Source organism: Saccopteryx leptura, chromosome X, assembly GCF_036850995.1.
Source record: "Saccopteryx leptura isolate mSacLep1 chromosome X, mSacLep1_pri_phased_curated, whole genome shotgun sequence".
Lineage (NCBI taxonomy): Eukaryota > Metazoa > Chordata > Mammalia > Chiroptera > Emballonuridae > Saccopteryx > Saccopteryx leptura.
Genome location: NC_089516.1, coordinates 8,621,115 through 8,644,219, shown reverse-complemented (window position 1 = coordinate 8,644,219; position 23,105 = coordinate 8,621,115). Strand labels below are relative to the sequence as shown.

The following is a 23,105-nucleotide window of genomic DNA, read 5'->3' as shown; positions in this document are numbered from 1 at the left end:
ATGCCATTTATTTCTTTCTCTTGTCTGATTGCTCTGGCTAGAACCTCTAGCACCACATTAAATAAGAGTGGAGAGAGTGGACAACCCTGTCTTGATCCTGATTTAAGGGGGAAAGTCCTCAGTTTTATGCCATTTAATATGATGTTAGCTGATGGTTTATCATATATGGCCTTTATCATGTTGAGATATTTCCCTTCTATACTCATTTTGTTGAGAGTCTTAAACATAAAATTGTGTTGTATTTTATTGAATGCTTTTTCTGCATCTATTGATAAGATCATGTGGTTTTTGTTCTTTGTTTTGTTGATATGGTATATTACATTAACCGTTTTATGTATGTTGAACCATCTTTGAGATTCTGGGATGAATCCCACTTGATCGTGATGTATTATTTTTTTTAATATGTTGTTGTATTCGATTTGCCAGTATTTTGTTTGGTATTTTAGCATCTGTATTCATTAGAGATATTGGTCTGTAGTTTTCTTTTTTTTTTTTTTCTTTTTTTTTTTTTTTTTTTTTTGTATTTTTCTGAAGCTGGAAACGGGGAGAGACAGTCAGACAGACTCCCGCATGCGCCCGACCGGGATCCACCCGGCACGCCCACCAGGGGTGATGCTCTGCCCACCAGGGGGCGATGCTCTGCCCCTCCGGGGCATCACTCTGCCGCGACCAGAGCCACTCTAGGGCCTGGGGCAGAGGCCAAGGAGCCATCCCCAGCATCCGGGCCATCTTTGCTCCAATGGAGCCTTGGCTGCGGGAGGGGAAGAGAGAGACAGAGAGGAAGGGGGGGCGGGGGTGGAGAAGCAAATGGGCGCTTCTCCTATGTGCCCTGGCCGGGAATCGAACCCGGGTCCCCCGCACGCCAGGCCGACGCTCTACCACTGAGCCAACCGGCCAGGGCCATGTAGTTTTCTTTTCTTGTGCCGTCCTTGCCCGGTTTTGGTATGAGGGTTATGTTGGCCTCATAAAATGTGTTTGGAAGTATTGCTTCTAATTCAATTTTTCTGAAGACTTTGAGTAGAATAGAAACCCAGTCTTCTTTGAATGTTTGATAGAATTCACTAGTATAACCGTCTGGGCCTCAATTTTCATTTTTGGGGAGGTTTTTAATAGTTTTTTTTTATTTCTTCCCTACTAATTGGTCTGTTTAGGCTTTCTGCTTCTTCTTGGCTCAGTCTAGGAAGGTTGTATTGGTCTAGGAATTTATCCATTTCTTCTAAATTGTTGAATTTAGTGGCATAAAGTTTTTTGTAGTATTCTATAATAATATTTTGTATATCTATGAAGTCTGTGGTGATTTCTCCTCTTTCATTTTGGATTTTGTTTATATGAGTCCTTTCTCTTTTTTCCTTGATAAGTCTTGCCAAGGGTTTGTCAATTTTGTTGATCTTTTCAAAGAACCAGCTCCTTGTTTTATTAATTTTTTCTATAGTTTTTCTGTTCTCTAATTCATTTATTTCTGCCTTGATTTTTATTATCTCCTTTCTTTGGCTGGTTTTGGGTTGTCTTTGTTCTTCTTTTTCCAGTTCCGTAAGGTGTGAAGTTAAGTGGTACACTTGGGCTCTCTCTTGTTTGTTCATAAAGGCCTGAAGTGATATGAACTTCCCTTTTATCACTGCTTTTGCTACATCCCAAAGATTCTGATTGTTGTCATTTTCATTTTTCTGTATATATCATTTGATATCTGCGCTTATTTCTTCTTTGACCCATTCATTTTTTAAAAGTATGTTGTTTAGTTTCCACATTTTTGTGGGGTTGTTTTCCTCTTTTTTGCAGTTGAATTCTAGTCTCAAGGCTTTATGATCAGAAAATATGCTTGGTACAACTTCGATTTTTCAGAATTTGCTGATGTTATTTTTGTGGCCCAACATATGGTCAATTCTTGAGAATGATCCATGTACACTGGAGAAAAATGTATACTGTGTCACTTTGGGATGAAATATCCTGTAGATGTCTATCATATCCAGGTGCTCTAGTGTTTCATTTAAGGCCAATATATCTTAATTGATTCTCTGTTTGGATGACCGATGTAGAGCCGTCAGCGGTGTATTGAAGTCTCCAAGTATGATTGTATTTTTGTCAGTTTTTGTTTTAAGGTCAATAAGTAGCTGTCTTATATATTTTGATGCTCCTTGGTTTGGTGCATATATATTAAGAATTGTTATGTCTTCTTGATTCAGTGTCTCCTTAATCATTATGAAATGACCATTTTTGTCTCTGAGTACTTTTGCTGTCTTGTAGTCAGCATTATCAGATATGAGTATTGCTACGCCTGCTTTTTTTTTTATATTATTTGCCTGGAATATTGTTTTCCAGCCTTTCACTTTGAATTTGTTTTTATCCTTGTTGCTTAGATGAGTTTCTTGTAGGCAGCATACAGTTGGATTTTCTTTTTTAATCCATTCTGCTACTCTGTGCCTTTTTATTGGTGAGTTTAATCCACTTACATTTAGTGTAACTATTGGCACTTGTGGGTTCCCTATTGCCATTTTATACATTGCTTTCTGTCAGTTCTGTGTCTTGTTTGATTCTTCTCTTTTGTTTTTCTATTCTTTGTTTTTGTTTGTTTGTATTCCATACTTCTTTCCTCTGTTGCTATCTTTCTTAAATCATGTGCTTCTGTGGTGGTTTTTTCAAGGGGGGTTACCATTAATTAATGAAAAGTGTTCCTACCCTGTTCATTGTAATGCACTATCTTGTGAGTACTTCTGTACTCCATCGTCCTTTGCTACTGTTAATTTCCGTCCTCCCCCCTTTTTTTTTGTTTATTTTTGTTGTCACAGTTTAAATTTAGTTTTATTGTTTTCTTGGTGGAGCTTTTACTTGTGGTTTTGTTTTGTTTTGTTCTTTGTATCTGGTTGGAAAACCCCCTTTAGTAATTCCTGGAGTGGGGGTTTTCTGATGATAAATTCCCTCATCTTTTCTGTATTTGTGAATGTTTTTATTTCTCCTTTGTATTTGAAGGATAGCTTTGATGGGTATAGTATTCTTGGCTGAAAGTTCCTCTCTTTCAGGACTTTAAATATTGGGGTCCACTCTCTTCTAGTTTGTAGAGTTTCTGTTGAGAAATCTGATGATAATCTAATAGGCCTTCCTTTTTATGTTGTATTCTTCTTTTCCCTGGCTGCCTTGAGAATTTTTTCTTTGTCGTTGGTTTGTGCCAATTTCATTATGATGTGCCTTGGAGTAGGTTTGTTGGGGTTAAGAAGACTCGGTATTCTGTTTGCTTCTTGAATTTGAGGCTTTAGTTCTTTCCACAGGCTTGGGAAGTTCTCATCTATTATTTGTTTGAATATGTTCTCCATTCCATTTTCTCTCTCTTCTCCCTCTGATATACCTATTATTCCTGTTATTCTTTTTGATGGAGTCAGACAATTCCTGAAGGGCAGGGTTCTCCAAACTTTTTACACAGGGGGCCAGTTCACTGTCCCTCAGACCATTGGAGGGCTGCCAAATACAGTGGTCCTCTCATTGACCACTAGTGAAAGAGGTGCCCCTTCCAGAAGTGCAGTGGGGGCTGGATAAATGGCCTCAGGGGACTGCATTGTGGTCCGCGGGTTGTAGTTTGGGGATGCCTGCTGTAGGGCTTTCTCATTTTTTAATGTTTTTGAGTCTCTTTCTTCTTCTCTCTGCTGTGCCTCAATTTGCTTGTCTCCTATGTCACTAATCCCACCTTCTATCTGGCCTGTTCTATTAACTAAGCTTGTTACCTCGTTTTTCAGTTCATGAATTGAGTTTTTCATCTCTGATTGATTTTTTTTTATAGTTTCAATTTCCTTGGTATTATATTCTTTGTGTTCATTGAGTTGTTTTCTGAGCTCCCTAAATTTTCTTTCTGTGTTTTCTTGTATGTCTCTGAGTATTTTTATGATTTCTATTTTAAATTCTCTGTCATTTAGCTCCAAGGTTTCCAATATATTAAATTTTTTCTCCATAGATTTTTTCACATCTATCTGTGCTACTTCTATATCTTTTGTATCCATGATATTCAATTTCCTTTTTCTTAATGGCATCTGAGGGTGGTCTTTTTGATAGCACTAATGAGAATTAACAAAGAATAAAAAGTAAAAAAAAGGAAAAAATTTGGGGAAAAAATAATAAAAAAAGAAAAATAATAATTTATTATTTCCCCCTTTGTTTTTCTTCTCTTTCCCTCCTCTCCCCTCCTCCTTAGGAAAATATTGTGATGTACTTTGAATTATATTATGGTAAATGGAACAAAAACTGTCTATAATGGAGGGCCTGAGTTGGGGGGGAAGTGTTCAAGGGGCAAAAAAGGTGGTAGGGACCAAAAAAATGCAAAAAAGAAAATAATTTGGGCCAAGTATAAAATGATTTGCTTGTAAGTGATGGTCAACTAAGAGATATAATGAGAGGGATAAGAGGGAAACAGGAAAAAAGAAAAAAAAATTCTACTGTATTAAGTGGAGCAAAAACTATAATAAATAGAATGTAGAGCCTGGGTTGGGAGGAATGCTAATGAGTTAAAAAGTGAAGTAAAAAGCACCCAAAATGCCACAAAAAAAAAAAAAAAAAGAACACTTGAGTCCCGGCCCTGGCCGGTTTGCTCAGTGGTAGAGTGTCGGCCTGGCATGTAGGAGTCCCGGGTTTGATTCCCAGCCAGGGCACACAGGAGAAGCGCCCATCTGCTTCTCCACCCCTCCCCCTCTCCTTCCTCTCTGTATTTCTCTTCCCCTCCCGCAGCCGAGGCTCCATTGGAGCAAAGATGGCCCAGGTGCTGGGGATGGCTCTGTGGCCTCTGCCTCAGTCACTAGGATGGCTCTGGATGCAACAGAGCGACACCCCATAGGGGCAGATCATCGCCCCCTGGTGGGCATGCCAGGTGGATCCTGGTCAGGCACATGCGGGAGTCTATCTGACTGCCTCCCCGTTTCCAGCTTCTGAAAAATATACACACACAAAAACAAACAAACAAAAAACCACTTGAGTCCCAAATAAAATAATTTGTTCATGATTGAGGATTGAATTAGAGGAAAAGTAAAAGGAGAAAAGAAGAAACTAATAGAGAGGGAGAAAAAAGAAAAAAGGGAAAAGGAAAAGAAGAAAAAGGAAAGAAAATGAAGAGAGAGAGAGAATTAAGGGTTTTGGAGCGTAACCCTCATGGAAAGTAAGGAAGAAGAAAAGAAATAAAATGAGAAATGTAACACTTATAGGTAGTGTAGTTCAAGAAGAGGAAAGAATAAGACGGGTAGAGAATAAAAGGACCAAGGTGGAGGAAAAAGAAATAATAATAAAGGCCAGAAGATGAAAGAAACAAAAAAAAATAGTGGAACAAGTTTAAAGTCTGTGGATTTTTCTTGATTTTGAGAGGTTGACTTCTTCATCCTCTCCCTTTTCCTGGTCGGTGACTCTGTACCCCAGGCTCTGCCCCTGTGGCATGCTTAGGTAGAGATTTGAAGTTGATGAGACTCTACAGTGATGTCATATATTAGGCTTCAATCTCATTGGTAGTCAAGGCTTGTTAGCGTTTGCAGGCTCTGACAATGAGAGAGTCCGTTTTCCCGGAGCCTTTCTCCAAGTCTCTCCTTCCTGGATTAGCAGCCTCATAATCCAGCTATGAGGCTGCCACTGCCTCTGCCTGGGGGGTAAGAGGCTCAAAGAGCTGGCAAATCCCCACTCTATCCCCACTCAACGCAGGGCTCTGGGTAAGGCTGTGGCAGTCAGAGCCACCAGCGTAATTAGGCGGGGTTGGGAGCCAATTGCTCTCAAGGTGACTTTCTATGAGTCTCCAGGCCTGTTCAGCATGCCTAGCACTCTGTGGGACCACTCTCCCCAGGCTTTCCACACTTTGTAACCTGTTTTGGCTGGGAAGAAGATGTCCTAGTCGCTGCCTGCAGTTCAGGTCTTAACATCTGCCAAGTCCCTCTTTTTAGCGAATATCCCTGAGTATGAAAGCTCTGCCAATCAGAAGTTGCCCCCACCCCTTTAGCAAGAGGCACTAAAAAATATCACGCCTTTTGTCTTGGATCACTGAACTGAGAGAGATCTTGTCAATTAGAGCCGCATAGGTCAGTTGGGAGGTGAGCAGACTGTAGGTTAAGCTAATTTCAGTGATTGGATCTGCCAACCTGCTCCAGGAAGGACTGCAAGCTGCCTGCGCGCCCTTCCCCTGATGCTTGATTGTTAGCTTGAATGGCTGGGTGAGGCGCCCCGCCCACCCAGAGAAGTTCAGGTGTAGGGAAGTTCGCTTTGGCACACTCCCCGCGCCGCTGGCAGCTGCTGTTCGTGGCGCAGGCCTTGGCTTGAATGAACATCTGTGCCGCAGTCTAGCTTCCTCCACACCCTTAGCCCCCGACTCTCAGTTCCAAGTGAAAGCAGCCTTTGCTCAGGTTAGTGAGGAAGGCAGAGTATTCCTTTCTCCGTCTTATTTCCTTCAGGGTTGATTACATATTAAGTCAATTTTTTGCTCGATCCTACCTTTGTTTTTAGTATGTGGGACTCCCAGACGCTCCAAGGATAGATTTTTCTGTCTCTGGTTGATGAACTTGTTGAAATTTTGGGGAGATTTGTCAGTCGCACTTCTCACAGTGCCATTTCTCTGATGTCCCCAGATTAAAACTGCTATGAGGATCTCTGTCTTAACTTTTCAACTTGGCCATTGTAGAATGAAGGCAGCCTAAGACGCTATGTAAATGAATGGACATGGCTGTGTTCAATAAAACTTTATTTATAAAAACAGGAAGGCAACAGGCTGAATTAGCCCCAGGGGCTATAGTTTGACAACCTCTGATCTAGAGAATTAACTACTGTATAAGTTTCCTTATATCTCTCCAGATATTATATATGTTTTAAACTATATAAAAATATAATAGTTACCAATGGTTAATTGTTTATATATATGATGTATATTATACACACATACATAATTTAAAAAATAATTGAGTCATACTTGACTTGAACTACATTTACTTTTCTGAGCATCCACTTTTGGACAATTCAGTACTGATCCATCATCATATATTTAAAAAAAAAAATCCCAATCCCATAGGTGTCTCAATATACCTCTACGTACTGGTTTGACAACTCACATAGTATTTCATTGTATACATGTATTGTTGTTTATATAACCACACCCCTAATTTTGAGTAATTAGGATATACACTGAAAACCTTATTTGCTGACTCCTTTTTATTCACAAATCCAGGCATCTTATCAGTCAATACAGGTCATGCAACTATGTGGAAAGAAAATTTTCAACATAAACTTTAGAAGTGTATTTTGTCAGAAAAAATATATATATTTGAAATAGTGAACAGGTTTAAACATAAAAAATGCCCAGAGGCTTAGAAGTCAGAAAATTCAGGTTCTTAGGATCTTAAAATGTTTTTTCCTTGTGTGACTATAGGGAAGGTCCCAACAACTTGGTGGGTCAATTTCTCAAAGAAATAATTAGAGATGAAAGCAATTGTCATTAGATCCTGTCACAAAAATACTGTGATTTTTAATTATGTATTAATTTCCTAGAGCTGCTATACCAAATTACCACAAACTTGGTGGCTTAAAGCAACAGAAATGTATTCTCTCTCAGTTCTGGAGTCCAGAATTCTCAAATCAAGGTGTCAGTAGGGTGCTGCTCCCTCCAAAGTCTCTTGAAGAGAATCCTTCCTGGCCTCTCCCAGTTTCTCATGGCTACAGGCCATCCCTAGCTTGGGGCTGCATGATTTTAATCTTTGCCTGTGTCTTCACAAAATCCTCTCCTTTGTGTGTGTGGTTTTTCTTCTTCTGTCTCTTATAAGGAGGCTTGTCTTGGTATTTAGGGTCCACCTGGGTAATCCTGAAGATTACCTAATTTTATGACATCTGCAAAAATCCTTTTCCCAATAAAGCCACATTTACAGGTTCTGGGGGTTAGGATGTACACATATCATTTTGAAGTTCACTGTTGTTTTTAAATGTTCTGCAAACCCAGGGGGAATAAGTAATTCCTTTGATTCAATCATAACTGAGCTGAATGTGAATCAAAAATACTCGTTTGTTTTCCCGAGGTACTGGTATATATCTGAATCATCTCTAGTTTCTTTTAAACTCTATTTACATTTTTAAGTGTTAGCAGCGAAGGTTATCAGACAAAGTAAAACTTTAGTAACTTGCTTTTATTTATTTATTTATTTAGACAATTAATTTTAATGGAGTGACATTGGTCAACTAGAGGACATAGATTTAGAGAAAACATCTCCTGGAGATGTAACTTGCTTTTCAACCAGTATTTTTACTTGGTTCTTTCCAAGCAGTCAATGTTAGAAGGATCTGAACAGCAGATTAGGGAGGCTTCTGGTTTGGAAGAACTGCTGCAAATCACACACTTTGAGGACTGGAAGCTATGGAGATGTCGACTGAAGCTGAAAAGTTTCACCACCCCAGACTCTCGTTCGGCGTCCCATCGGTCCACCAGGTTTGCGGCAACTTTCTATGACATTGAAACGTTAAAAGGTAGGTGTGTGTGTGTATGTGTTTGTGTGTGTAATCCAGTCTTTGCTTTCTCAGATAGTAACAAATGCACCAACCTCTTCCAAAAGCTTGAGCATGGCAGTATGTGTTAGAGAGAGGAACAGGGCTGTTCTATTTTATAGCTTTGGTGTTAGTGGAGAATCCTGGTTTTCTGTATCTACTCAGTGGAGAAATACATTCAATGTGATTTTGTGATAAAAAATCAACACAGAAGAACACTTCAAAATATAGAAATATACTTAACCCAAAGATGTGAGGCAAAACAAACCTAGAAAGGTGGTTATTATTTTTTTTTTTTAGAGATAGAGAATGAGACAGGAAGGGAGAAAGAAGAGAAGCATCACCTCATAGTTATGGCACCTTAGTTGTTCATTGATTGCTTTTTCATATGTGCCTTGACCTGGGGGCTGCAGCCAAGCCAGTAACCCTTTGCTCAATACAGCGACCTTGAGCTCAATCCAGTGATCATGGGGTCATGTCCATGATCCCACGCTCAAGCTGGTGAGCTTGCACTCAAGCTAAATGAGCCTGTGCTCAAGAAGCGACCTTGGGGTTTCAAACCTGGATCCTCAGCATCCCAGGCCAATGCTCTGTCCACTGTGCCACTGCCTAGTAAGGCCAGAAAGGTAGTTCTTAATAGAAAAAAATTGCATTTACTTAAAAAGTTAAACAACCTTGTCTGACCAGGAGGTGGCGCAGTGGATAAAGTATTGGACTGGGATGCGGAAGACTCAGGTTCGAGACCCCAAGGTCGCCAGCTTGAGCGTGGGCTCATCTAGTTTGAGCAAAAATTCACCAGCTCGGACCCAAGGTCGCTGGCTCAAGCAAGGGGTTACGCAGTCTGCTGAAGGCCTATGGTCAAGGCACATATGAGAAAGCAATCAACGAACAACTAAGGTGTTGCAATGCACAACAAAAAACTAATGATTGATGCTTCTCATCTCTCCGTTCCTGTCTGTCTGTCCCTGTCTATCCATCACTCTGACTCTCTCTCTGTCTCTGTAAAAAAATAAAATAAAATAAAAATTAAAAAAAAGAGTTTTTTTTTTAAAAAGTTAAACAACCTAGGTATTCATCAGTAAGAAACATTCTACTGCTATACACATATGGGTAAAAATAATATATATCTTAGGTGTAGTTGTCCTTATTTCTTCAACATTCTGTGATTTTTTTGTTGTTGTTGTTAAAAATGAAAAGTAGGGCCCTGGCCAGCTGGCTCAGTGGTAGAATGTCGGCCTGGCATGTGGAAGTTCTGGGTTGGATTCCTGGCCAGGGAACACAGGAGAAGCACCCATCTGCTTCTCCACCCTACCCCCTCTCCTTTTTCTCTATCTCTCTTCTCCTCCCACAGCCAAGGCTCCACTGGAGCAAAGTTGGCCCTGGGCACTGAGGATGGCTCTATGGCCTCCGCCTCAGGTGCTGGAATGGCTCCAGTTGCAATGGAACAAAACCCCAGATGGGCAGAACATCACTCCTAGTGGGCTCGCCAGGTGGTGGATTCCAGTCGGGTGCATGCGGGAGTCTGTCTCTCTGTATCCTGCTTTTCACTTCAGAAAAATACAAAAAAATGAAAGAAAAGTAGAAGTTAGAAGCTGAGTTGTAGTAACACACATTGCTATTACTAGGAAAATAATGCAGGGATGGTGAATTTTCTAGATGAAATAATATAAACGCCAGACTATAACATTTAAAACAAAAAGGATGATTGTTCTAGAGTCAGTTATGGCAATTTTTTATAAGAAAACCATTTTCTGTATGTACTATGCCATCATGAATAAAATACTTGCCAAATAAAATTGTATGGCCTCTAATTAGGCATAAACTTTTTTATGACATGTCAAAACAATGTAAGAAGCCACTGTGGCATTGTTGACCTAGCATTTTAGATTTGACTAAGGTATGATTACCTGGTAATGGATTATATCTATCAAATAATTCAAACTGACCACTAAACCAAAATTATACTTACTTTTTTTCTCTCTCTTTCTTCCCTTCCTCCCTCCCTCCCTCCTTCCCTACCTCCTTGCCTGCCTCCCTCCCTCCCTCCCTCCCTCCCTCCTTTCTTTCTTTTTCTTTCTTTCTTTCTTTTCTTTCTTTCTAGAGTAATCTTTATTTTTCTGTATTTATAAAAAGCTGATGAGCCCTGGCTGGTTGGCTCAGTGGTAGAGCGTCGGCCTGGCATGCAGGAGTCCTGGGTTCTATTCCCAGCCAAGGCACATAGACAAAGCGCCCATCTGCTTCTCCACCCCCCCTCCTTCCTCTCTGTCTCCCTCTTCCTCTCTTGCAGCCAAGGCTCCATTGGAGCAAGGTTGGCCCGGGTGCTGAAGATGGCTCTGTGGCCTCTGCCTCAGGCACTAGAATGGCTCTGGTTGCAACAGAGCGATGCCCCAGATGGGAGGAGCATCGCCCCCTGGTGGGCATGCCGGGTGGATCCCGGTTGGGTGCATGCGGGAGTCTGTCTGACTGCCTCCCCGTTTCCAACTTCAGAAAAATAAAAAAAAATTTAAAAAGCTGATGAGGTTGCACAGGCAGCTGTTGTTGGCTGTGGGGAAGGCAGTGCATAGACAGGGATAAATCCCTTGGCTGCATCATGGACATGAGTGTGAAGAGAATTCTTTGTGCTTGTGCATGACCGTGTGTTTAAATGAGTTCAGGTCATTGGAACCATGGCCTGGAACCCATTTTAGCCTGAAGTTTGAAGCTCTATTTGTTTCTATGTGATAAATTATCATGGACTTTATGAAAGGAAAAGGCTCATACCTCACCTGTGATCCAAGGCCTTAACAAGAGTTCCTGTGTGAAGGCCTGGCGTGAGCCTAGAGATACTCTCTGAAGACGAGGTAGGCAAGCATTACCGTAAAACCAAGACTAAATGATTTTAAAAAGTCAGTGACATTGACATGTTCTAAAGAGGAAACCATAAAAAGTATAAAAATGTTTTAAAAAAACTCTAAAATATTTCATATGTGTGGGATGAGCTGAAGTTTTTACTAAATTAGAAGCAGTAAATAATCAAGTGGGCATGGTACATTAATTACAATTCATTATCAACTCTCTCGTGGATTTCAGGGTAATCTCGGAGGCAGAACAATCTTGCTGGGCAATAGTAAATAATAGTAGAGTTGTGTAGCCTTTATTCAGTGGCATTGATCATAGTTCCACACAATTTTGATTAAAATCTTACCACTCCAACTTTCAAAACTTAGTTTTATAAAAAAGCAAATGGAAAATAATATTTAAGTAGAATTTTTTTTTTCAGTGAAGTGGGGAATGCAGAGAGACAGACTTCTCCATGTACCCCAACTGGGATCTATGTGGCAAGCCTACTAGGGGGCGATGCTCTGCCCATCTGGGGCCATGCTCACAACTGAGTTATCCTAGCACCTGAGGCAGAGGCTCCACGAAGCCATCCGCAGAGCCTGAGGCCAACTTGCTCAAACCAATTGAGACATAGCTGCGGAAGAGAAAGGGGTAGAGGGAGGATGGAGAAGCAGATGGTCACTTCTCCATTCTGTCTTGACCAAGAATCAAACCTGGGACATCTGACACTCTACCACTGGGCCAACCGCCAGGTCCTTGAGTAGAATTTTAAACAAGGAATATCTTCATAATTTACTGCTTTTTTTTCCAGGATTCATGATTAAGAATAGTGAATTAAGTGATACTCATATTGACACCTAATTGGATAATTTATCTCATGTTTACAGCCTTCATGCTCGTTATATAAATATCCTTTTTTTTTAAGTGTGTGTGTGAGAGAGAGAAAGAAAGACAGGAAGAGGAAGAGAGAGAGATGAAAAGCATCAGTTCTTCACTGAGGCACAATAGTTGTTCATTGATTGCTTTCTCATATGTGCCTTGATCAGGGGGCTCCAGCAGAGCCAATACTAGTAACTCCTTGCTCAAGTCAGAGACCTTGGGCTTAAGCCAGGGACCTTTGGGCTCAAGCCAATGACCATAGGGTCATATCTGTGACCCCATGCTCAAGTCAGTGATCTCACACTCAAGCCGATGAGCCTGCGCTCAAGCTGGCAACCTCAGGGTTTTGAACCTGGGTCCTCTGCGTCCCAGTCCAATGTTCTATCCACTGCTTATAAGCAGACATTTTAAAAGATTTCTTAGGATAAATATTTTATTATGAAATAGAACAGAGTTTAGGCAAATTGCCTAGTATATGCAGTGTTTCTCAGCTGGCCAAACATCTTGTATTTTGTATTTTCAGTGATTGAAGAAGCAACATTTGAAGAAAATTGAAATTAAGGAAGAAAAATAATTTGGAAAGATGTTTCAAGTGAATAATTTGGAGACTAGGGTCAGATCTATGAGAATATTCTGGGGAGAGACCGACCAATCCAAATTTTTGAAGATAGGGCAAAAATGGAAAAGAGTTGATCTATTGCTGCATAACACACAAAAATTTAGGTGCTTAAAAGAACATTTCTTTATCTCACAGTTTCCATGGGTCATAAAGGTACATGGTCCAGATGGGTGTTTCTCCTGGGTCTCTCCAGAGACTGCAGTCAAGGTGGCAGCTTGAGACACAGGTAGCATCTCAAGGTTCCGCTGGGGCAGGATGTAGTTTCAAGTTCACAGGTGGTTGTTGGCAGGACTCGGCTCCTCATTGGCTATTGTCCAGAGCTCACCTTCAGTTCAGCGAGAGACAGAGACTGCTAGCAAGACGGACGTCAGTCTTTTTTTCACCCTAATTGTGGAAGTGACATTCCATCACTTGCTGTATTCTCTTCATAAGAATCGAGTCACTAGGCCTAGCCCACTCAGAGAAGAAGGGATTCCACAAAGATGTAAACACCAGGAGGTGAGCCTCGTTGGGGGTCAGTTTAGAGCTGCCTACCACAGGTTTGCACCATCTCTCTCAACATATAATAAACTCTACAGTCCCATGGCAAGCTAACATAATGCCTTTAAATGTTGTCTTTATCATAAAATTGAATAATTTCCTGAAAATAGCCTTAGAAAGGCTACACAGTTTTAAGTATAAAAGTATCAAATTTTATTTAAAAAATAAACTGTGAGAGGAAAGCAAGTTCTGTGTTATGAGAATGTACGTAATATTTTTATTGCCTGAGACTTGTCTCTTTCTCTTGTTTTTCTCAGATTCAGTAGGATGGCCAGAATACTGCTCCTTCCATCAAAAAGAACCAGTTTATTTTATCATTTTAGGGAAATAGGAGTATTAGGCACTTGCAAATGAGAAAACTCTCACTTGAGGAAAGAATAGTTCTACTTCAATTTCCATTCGTGTGTTTGCCAGGTTTGAATCCTACCATAGTTACTTAAGCAACCAAGAGTGTATTCATTAATGGTGCCGAAGCCTATCCACTCCTGGATAGTAGAAGAAATGCTATTCAGCTGTGTCGTGTAAAGTGCTTGATAAATAACACTTACATGTTATTTCTTTACATGCTTCCATTTACTTCCTTATTAGCCAGCTTCTCCAGATGGACCCAATGTGGTTATATACAGGATATGGTGTTCTTCACCAAAGAAAAATAAAACTATATACTACAAAGGTATTGTATAAGTGGGAAGGAACATAGATTTTGGTTTTCATTTTTCTGAAAACAATATTTGGTTAAAGGACCGACCTAAAATATCCATGTAGTAAAAGAAACAAGCACTTCGAATGTGCAAATGACTGTGTCCAGCACTATCCTGGCTCCTGTTGGCATGTCAGGGCCGTTTCTTCTTCTGGTCCAATGAGCTCTCTCTCTGCAGTTATAGATGAGGAATGGCAGCGAACCCAGTGCAGCCCTAGGGAGACATGCGTGGCAGTGGCCAGCGAGCTGGGGAGTAGCACTAACAGGTTCTTCAAGCCTCCCTGTGTGAACGTGTTCCGGTGTGGCGGCTGCTGCAATGAAGAGAGTGTCATCTGCATGAACACGAGCACCTCCTACGTCTCCAAACAGGTATGAGGACATCAGCAAGCACGTCCTCGGCCAAGCCCTGGTGAGATAGTTCTGACACCTGCAACTGAGCTTGCTGCACGCGCTGTGCTGAATGCTTTATGTTCATTGTCTCATTTAATCCCTGAAACATGCTAAAAGGGTATCTTATTATCCTCCTTTGTTAGATGATAAAACTGAGGCTCAGAGAAATAATTTATGGCAGAGCTGGGCTTCAAATCCAGGTCTGTGAAACTCCAGAGCCTGAATTTTTATCAGTTATTGTCTCTCTGACGCTACAAAGTCAAGAATCAGAAAATTATAGGGAAGTTGCTAGAACGGACACTAAAAGAAATGAGGGCAGCTGCACTACCTTGTGTGTTAGGTTGTGTTGTTGAAATGGAGTGACTGAGAAGAGTTTGATGAAGGGGTGGGCTGGGCTAGGGGAAAGGAGGAAGGGCTGGTGCAGAACCCAGAGCTAGCCAAAAGGGGAGCTGTTCCCACCCTCGGACTGAAGAGGAGAGGGGGTGGAGCAGTCAGGAGACCCAGAGAGACAGTGGAGAAGAGGGCTACAGGACTGGCGGCAGGAATGGCATCCACTGTCATCCCTGAGGCTGACAAGGCGTGGGGGGTAGAGGGTGGAGGAAGCAAGAGGACCTACAGATGCTGTCTGTAGAGGCCAGTGTCCTGGCAAACAGAGCCCTGTGGGGAAGGAAAGAGAGAGGATGGCATCTCTGGAGGGGCAAATGGAGAATATCTAGCATAAAAGACCTTTGAAGGTAATTCTGCAGTCTCCATGAAAGAAAGAATTCTTCCTTCTCCACCTTATAAAATCCTTTTATGCTCAGTAGATAAGTTTTTGTTTTTATTACTGCCATGTTGTTATAAAATATAATCACTGTTGCATAGGAGAGCAGAAATAACAAACTTAGGGAAACATTAAAAATCTGTAAGTCAGCCTGACCTGTGGCACAGTGGATAAAGCGTCGACCTGGAACACTGAGGTCGCTAGTTTAAAACCCTGGATTTGCTTGGTCAAGGCACATATGGGAGTTGTTGCTTCCTGCTCATCCCCCTTCTTCTCTTGCTCTCTCTTTCTCTCTCTCTCTCCTCTCTAAAATGAATAAATAATTCAAAACATTTTTTTACTAAAAAATCTGTAAGTCAAACTACATTCCTTTTGGTTCTATGTTGCAAATTCCTCATGCATTTTGATATATTCACTTAAGTATCATGTTTTCCTATATAATTTATTCTTCAGTATACATATGTACAATATTTTTACAATAGTAATACAATAAAATTTAAAAAACCAGATATATGCAAGTCAGATGATTATTTTAATTGGATATAAAAAAATGAAATGCTGATTTATTTGGCAAAAGGTTGACATATCCTGAATTTTGTTCCCCTTCTAAAATATCACTTAAACTGTAGATTTTCTTTTTTGAAATCCTTTTAGAGAATCTTGAAACTTGTAAAAATTCTGACCTTTACTATTTGACAGATCAAAAAATAACATAGGTATGGCCAAGCACCAACTGTCATTAGAAACAAAGCTTGCATAATGTAAAAGGCTTTCTAGAGCATACCTGAAAATTTTCAAAAGAAGATGTTTATGCAAAGTAAACATTAAAAACACTCTCTTACTTAGACTCATGGAAGTTCCATTATATAATGAGAGGTCAGAATAAACACAACTTTAATGAATTGTTTCCACTTAATAGATAGTTGAATACTTTATTTTGACTGCTGTACTTAACAAATGATTAGCTTTAAAGAATGTACATACTTAAGTGTAAGTGTACAGCAGTTTTCTTTACAAATATGCATATTTGAACATTTTTAAATGTTTTTTAATTTTTTTATTTATTGATTTTAGAGAGAGAGGAAGGGAGAGTGAGAGAGAGAAATGTTGATTTATTGTTCCACTTACTTATGCATTTATTGGTTGATTCTTGTATGTGTCCTGACAGGGGACTGAACCTGCAACCTTGACATATTAGGATGATGCTCTAACCAACTGACCTACCCCACCAGGGTGCATATTTGAACTTTTTAATTGTGGGGTTTTTTTTCTGTTTCTTTTTTTCCAAGCAAAATAGGGGAGAGACAGACAGACAGACAGACTCCTGCAAGCGCCCTGACCAGGATCCACCCAGCAACCCCTGTCTGGGGCCGATGCTCTGCCCATCTGGGACCATGGTTGCAACTGAGCTTTTTTTAGCACCTGAAGCAGAGACTCCTCGGAGCCATACTCAGGGCCCAGCCCGATGTGCTCAAACCAGTCGAGCCATGGCTGTGGAGGAGAAGAGATAAGGGGAGTGGGAGGGTTGGAGAAGCAGATGGCTGCTTCTACTGTGTGCCCTGACCTGGAATCGAACATGGGACATCCACACACTGGGCCAATGCTCTACCACTGAGCAAACCAGCCAGGGCCATGTTTTTTTATTGTTTTTTTTTTAAACCATCTCTCATCCTAAAGTTATGGATTATTTAATGAAATACTTCTTAGAAACAAAGTGAATAAATAAGTATGTAATAAGCAATACACAAAATAATTGAATGGGCAGAGCATTAAAATCAAGCTCAAATTCATCCATATATCTATCATAGAACCATTCTAGAAATAAAGTAATTACCACTTCTCTAAATGCTACTTGCCAAGACCCCACCTTGCTTCTCTGGTCATAGCAATTTTATTCCAAAAAGTAATAAGGTATATTCTTAAGAGTATTACTTCTGGCTCTAGAGTAGACTCTCTGGGTTCAAATCCCCATTCTTCCAATGATTTGTTATGTTGCCCTAGGCAAGTTATATAACCTGTCTGTACATTTGTTTCTTTATTTGTAGAGAGGGGAAGGTATTAAAATAAACCCACCCTACAATGTTGTTATAAGGGGTAAATGAATTAATATAAAAGTGCTCACAACAGGGCCTGGCATATAAAAACACAGGAAGAATGGCATTCATGTTACCTATAATTAAGTGTTTGGGCATGATGATTGTACCAGTCAGTTATTACTATGTTTTAGGATAAGAAATATAATAAAAATCAGGGGCTTCAAACAACAAAGACTTATTCTCACTCATGCATCTGAGATTTAGTTAGTCTAAACTAGAGGTTGAGTCCAGTTCTGTTCCCTGTGTCTCTTATCCCTTGGACCAGCAAACCTGCCAGATCATGCTCTTCTCATAGCTACAGCATGTGCATGAGAAAACAAGGCCTGCAAAGCATGCACAGTTCAAGTTTGTAGTTGTATCATATCTACTATTATCCTGTTGACTAAAGCAAGTCACAGGGCCAAGTCCAAAGTCAAAGAATAGGAAACTATATTCCTTCAACAGAAATAGTATGAAAACTGATAAGTAAATTGTTTTGAACAATAATCTATTCACTATGATTTCAAAGAAACTTCATAGGTATAATTTAATTTGATCATTACTATTTACACTCAAATTTAAAGCAGGAACAGGGACTAACAGTGTCATTTTACAAGGGTATCAGTGACACAGAATAATAAGAGATTAAACCAAACTTAAATACTTGGTAAAGTTGGTTAAACCCTGTCTCCTGACTTCCAACCCAGCATTCTTTCCACCATGTCAGTCTTTATCCTTATTAGTTCCATTCTTGGTGGAAAACTTTGCCAAACTCACTACCATAAAGGACAAAGGCAAAAGGGCAGACTATAGAAATTATCCCTTTAAATATATATGTATTATGGTTATTTTTTCTCTAGCTCTTTGAAATATCAGTGCCTTTGACATCAGTACCTGAACTAGTGCCTGTTAAAGTTGCCAACCATACAGGTTGTAAGTGCTTGTCAACAGCTCCCAGCCATCCATACCCTATTATCAGAAGATCCGTCCAGGTCCCAGAGGATGATGGGTAAGCATTTCTTGTATTTGATTAATACTTGTTCTTACCTTTGCCAAAGCTGTGTGTGTGTGGAATGCTTCATTACTTATAGAGTCATCACTTTCTCTTCAAGATCTTCATCCTTTAGTTTCTAACCCAGCTCTACTGGTAACAACTGTTTGACAAATATATTTATATTTTTTATTAGGTGTTAGATGTATAGTGCAGTAGGACCAAAAAGTTCAGTGGTTATAAATTTAGAATATCTGCTTATGGACACATTTGTTCTTAATAAGAATAGTCTAATGCAGTTGTAAAACTTTAATCCAGCTTCAGGTTTGACACATATTCCCTCATTCCAGAACAAACATTAAATAAAACTTATTCTAGCCTGTTTATACATTTCAGTCTCAACATTAGACATGGGGAAAAGATTCCTGGTATCATTGGGGAATGGCAAAATTATTGGCATCTGAGTTTGGCAATTTTCTAATTCTTCCTCTTGAGATTACCGGATGGAAAATTCTTATTTTAAATGAAAATGTCTTGAAATTAATTTGACTTTGAAATTTTCTTAGGAGTATTTTGTGATTCTTTATGACCCAATTTATAACATCCTGAAGGGTTCTGAAATCAAAGACAAGAATCCTTGATTTGGGAAAAAAAAAAAAAAAAGCTTGAGAAACAAAAATAAAGATCAAATTACAAACACTGAATAAAAATATAAAGTAACTAAGTTAGATACTTAGATCTTGCAAAGGTAAAGCAGTAAATGAATGTGAGTGGCAAATTAAGGAGTGAGCTGGTGGTCATGTCAGTTAACACTGAGACAAGAAGACACTCTCCCGCCCTTAAGCAGAAAAGAAAGCTCATATATAAGGAACATTTTTACTCACGGTGTTTCTTTTGTCCTGGTCAGTGTTCTTATCTCTGTTTTTAAGAAGATAGTGCTTGGGAACTATGTTAGAACAATATTTACTTTTGGTAAATAAACTCTGTTGACAGCTAATTTGCATCATGTTAAAACTAATCTTTAAAAAAAGATAACTTCCCAAAATTACAGTTTCATTTCCAACGGTTTCTAAATAGAGTATTTGTAATTACAGCATTACTGTCTAATAATGAGCAGTTCATAAATATGAATGAAGCTCTTTAAAACTCTTAACTATTCTCCACTCAGAAATTTATTCAACATTTAAAAAAAAATATTCCAAAAGTATGATTGCCCTTGAAAGTTTTGTTTTTTTGTTTTTTGTGGTTTTTTTTTACAGAGACAGAGAGAGAGTCAGAAAGAGGTATAGATAGGGACAGACAGGAACAGAGAGAGATGAGAAGTATCAATCATCAGTTTTTCGTTGCAATACCTTAGTTGTTCATTGATTGCTTTCTCATATGTGCCTTGACCGCGGGCCTTCAGCAGACCGAGTAACCCCTTGCTTGAGCCAGCAACCTTGGGTCCAAGCTGTTGAGCTTTTTCTCAAACCAGATGAGCCTGTGCTTAAGCTGGCGACCTTGGGGTCTCGAACCTGGGTCCTCCGCATCCCAGTCTGGCGCTCTATCCACTGCGCACTGCCTGGTCAGGCCCTTGAAAGTTTTTAATCTGGTTTATTTCTTTTTCTAGCTGTTCTCATTCCAAGAAACTCTGTCCTATTGACATGCTATGGGATAGCAGCAAATGTAAATGTGTTTTACAGGAGGAGGAGCCACTTGCTGGAATAGAAGGTAATGAGAGCAATATAAAATAATAATAGAAATAACAATAGCAACTAACAATTATTGAGTGTTTACTATGACCAGGCTATGTTGTAAGCCTTTATGTACTAACTCATTATATCCTCACAGTAATCCTATAATGTACTATTATTATCCCCCTTTTTTACAATTATAAGGTGGACACACTACGAAGTCTAGTTATTTTCTCAAGGTCACACAGGTAAAAGTGAGAGAAGCAGATTCCAAAGCCCACTGTGCTAGAATTATGTTATAATTATACAGTAAGCCCACTAATGCATCATCTGCTTTATTATATTTTAAAAAAATCAAAAGCAATGAGAGCATCCCAAAACACTGAATTTGAAAGGGGATGATAACCTTTCATGAAAGCCACTTCAGAACTAAAGAGTCAACCACATTTTACTAATTTATTTGTATAAAAGTCTCACCAGAACATAAAATAATTTGGGATTTCTTGGGTTATTTTTACCATGTCATATGAAAACATGGCAGTAATTTGAAGAAAGGAGGAGTAAGAGGAAACATTTTCTGAAACTAGGGCAAACTGAAAGTAAAACATAGCAATTGGGCTAAGAAGAGCTGAAAACCAAATGAAATAGGCAACCATCACTGCTCATAATTGGCTGAAAATGAATGCATTTTTGTTTATTTCCCAGAGATTTGATATGATTCTTCTGAAAAAAATTGCAAGGAATCATGCAATTTGAACCTTGCTTGTTGTAAACTATGATTTGCAAGCAAGACTAGTAAGGGTTCAACTCTAAGGAATCAGTCCCTAAAAATCATAAGTAATATCCTTCTTCCTATATTTCTATCCCTCAGCATGAAAGCTCAACCCAGGTTTTGAGGGAGATTTAACATTCAGGTAGTTTAAATGCCCATGAAGATCTTATCTACATCCTTCCCGCTAAGTGTTCAGCCGTCTTCGCTTCACTATACATTAGTCATGGGAAAACTCACCGCCCACTGAGGCAGTCCAGTTACTCTGGGCACACTCTTGTTGCTAGTAAACTATATGGAATCTCAACCTGTCTTTCCAGAGCAGTACTGTCCAGTGCAATTACAATGAGAGTCACATAGAACTTACGCTTTATAGACACACATTTTTAAAAAAGGTCAAAACAGGTGACATGAATTTTTATATATTTTATTTAATCCAACGTATGAAAAATTGTATCATTTTAACATGCAATCAATATAAAATTTATTAATAAGAGACTTCATTTTTGTGCTAAGTCTTTGAATTCCAGTGTGTATTTTATACTTCCATCACATCTCAATTCGGACTTGCCATTTCATGCTCAACATGGTCTGTAACTACCATGTTGGACAGCCCAGCTCTAGAGCATCAGCTCATTAGTTCAGGTCTTACCCTACAGAGTCATGTAAAACAAATATAATTTTTTCTCTATGTGACTAATTTTTAACGATTGTGGGAGGCAATATAAATAGAACTTACAGGCTGTTCTTGTCAAGGTTTCCCTGGTACACAGCTTTTAAGAGGGACTTGTACTCAGGAGGTTTGCATGCAGGCACAATGCATTCAAGTGTGAGAGAGAGTCAGGACTGGGCAGAGGGAAAAGTTGAACTGTGTTCAATGGGTTCAAGCAGGAGAGTGACAGCACCAATTAGAATTTTAGCAAAATCAAACCAGTGACAGTGAAGAAGAGGACGGGTTGTCCCAGGGCAGGAAAGCAAGCAGAGAACCTTTTGGGAAGTTGTAACAATGATAAAAGTAAGAGGCATGGGGTAGCCTGGATCATGTTTACTTCAAATTTTCTTTTTTTCTTTTTAATGTTATTGTATTGACTTTAGAATGGAAGGGAAAGAGAGACAGGTACATCGATCTGTTCCTGTATATGCTCTACCAAGGATTGAACCAGAAACCTCTGTGCTTCGGGATGATGCTCCAACCAACTGAACTATCCTGCCAGGGCTACCTCTAATTTTCATGTCCCTTAATTCAATTAATGTGGGCCAAGATCCTGGTCACTTCTCCAATGGCCTCATCCAGTGAATGAATATAGTGAGCTTACTATTCACTAAACATCTTTTTCACATCGTGGCTGTCCAGCCAGCTGCCTTTTGTACAATGACCTCTTCCCTGAATGAGCACATTTGAGTTGGTAAATCCAAGTCCAATTGAATCTCATCTTGTTATATAGGAAGCAACTACCACGAATTGATGCTTCCTGCTTCTCCCCTCTTTCTCTAAAAATCAATAAATAAGACCTTAAAAAAAAAAAAAGGAATCTCATCTTGTTATATTCAGGTCATTGCTCTAAACTGTTAAAAAAAAATTTCCCCATTAGTATCTCATCATCAACATCCCTAGAATTAAAATTCATATATAACAGCCCTGGCCAGTTGGCTCAGTGGTAGAGTGTTGGTCCAGCGTGTGGAAGTCCCAGGTTTGATTCCTAGCCAGGGCACACAGGCAAAGCACTCTTCTGCTTCTCCACCCTTCCTTCTCTCCTTTCTCTCTTATCTCTCTCTTCCCCTCCCGCAGCCAAGGCTCCATTGGAACAAAGTTGGCCCGGGCGCTGAGGATGGCTCCAAGGACTCTGCCTCTGTCACTAGAGTGGCTCCCGTTGCACTGGAGCAATGCCCCAGATGGGCAGAACATCATCACTTAGTGGGCTTGCTGGGTGGATCCTGGTTGGATGCATGCGGGGGTCTGTCTCTCTGCCTCTCCGCTTCTCACTTCAGAAAAATACAAAAAAAAATTTTTTAATTTAAAATCTATATATAATAAATCATCAGGTATCACCCTTACCTGGTTGCTGCTTCACTCAGTTCTCCTACACCAGTCTCTTACTTTTAACTGGTTTAGAGTGACTGAGGCCAGATTTTGCCAACTACTTTGCTAAAGTTTAGTGAACACCTAGTGGGCTGTTTCCCTAACCGTGTGTCTAAGAATGGAGTTGGTCCTGCTTGTAGTGTTTTGAAGGAGTCTCTACTGCCACCTTGTGATCCATGCAGACCTTTAAGCACTTCTTAACTATCCTTTAACTATCTATTCTTATCTTGCCCCAAAGTGACATTTGCATTACAGGCATAACACTTACAAAGCTCATCTTTTTCCTATTCACACAATTCAGAATGGAATCTCCCCAGATCTAGCCTTCCAACACCCA

At 39.7% G+C, this 23,105-nt stretch overlaps 1 protein-coding gene across 2 annotated transcripts in view; it reads left to right on the top strand.

Moving 5' to 3' along the window:
* VEGFD (vascular endothelial growth factor D) overlaps nucleotides 1–23,105 on the top strand; it is a 42,088-nt gene that overhangs the window by 15,789 nt on the left and 3,194 nt on the right. Inside the window, exons 2-5 of one of the 2 annotated variants that reach the window (XM_066356995.1) lie at nucleotides 8,253–8,451; nucleotides 14,206–14,396; nucleotides 18,116–18,264; nucleotides 19,856–19,956. In XM_066356995.1, coding sequence (XP_066213092.1) covers nucleotides 8,253–8,451; nucleotides 14,206–14,396; nucleotides 18,116–18,264; nucleotides 19,856–19,956 — 640 coding nt within the window. Of the gene's footprint in view, nucleotides 1–8,249; nucleotides 8,452–14,205; nucleotides 14,397–18,115; nucleotides 18,265–19,855; nucleotides 19,957–23,105 lie in introns of both variants that reach the window. The other variant, XM_066356994.1, reaches the window with a different exon arrangement.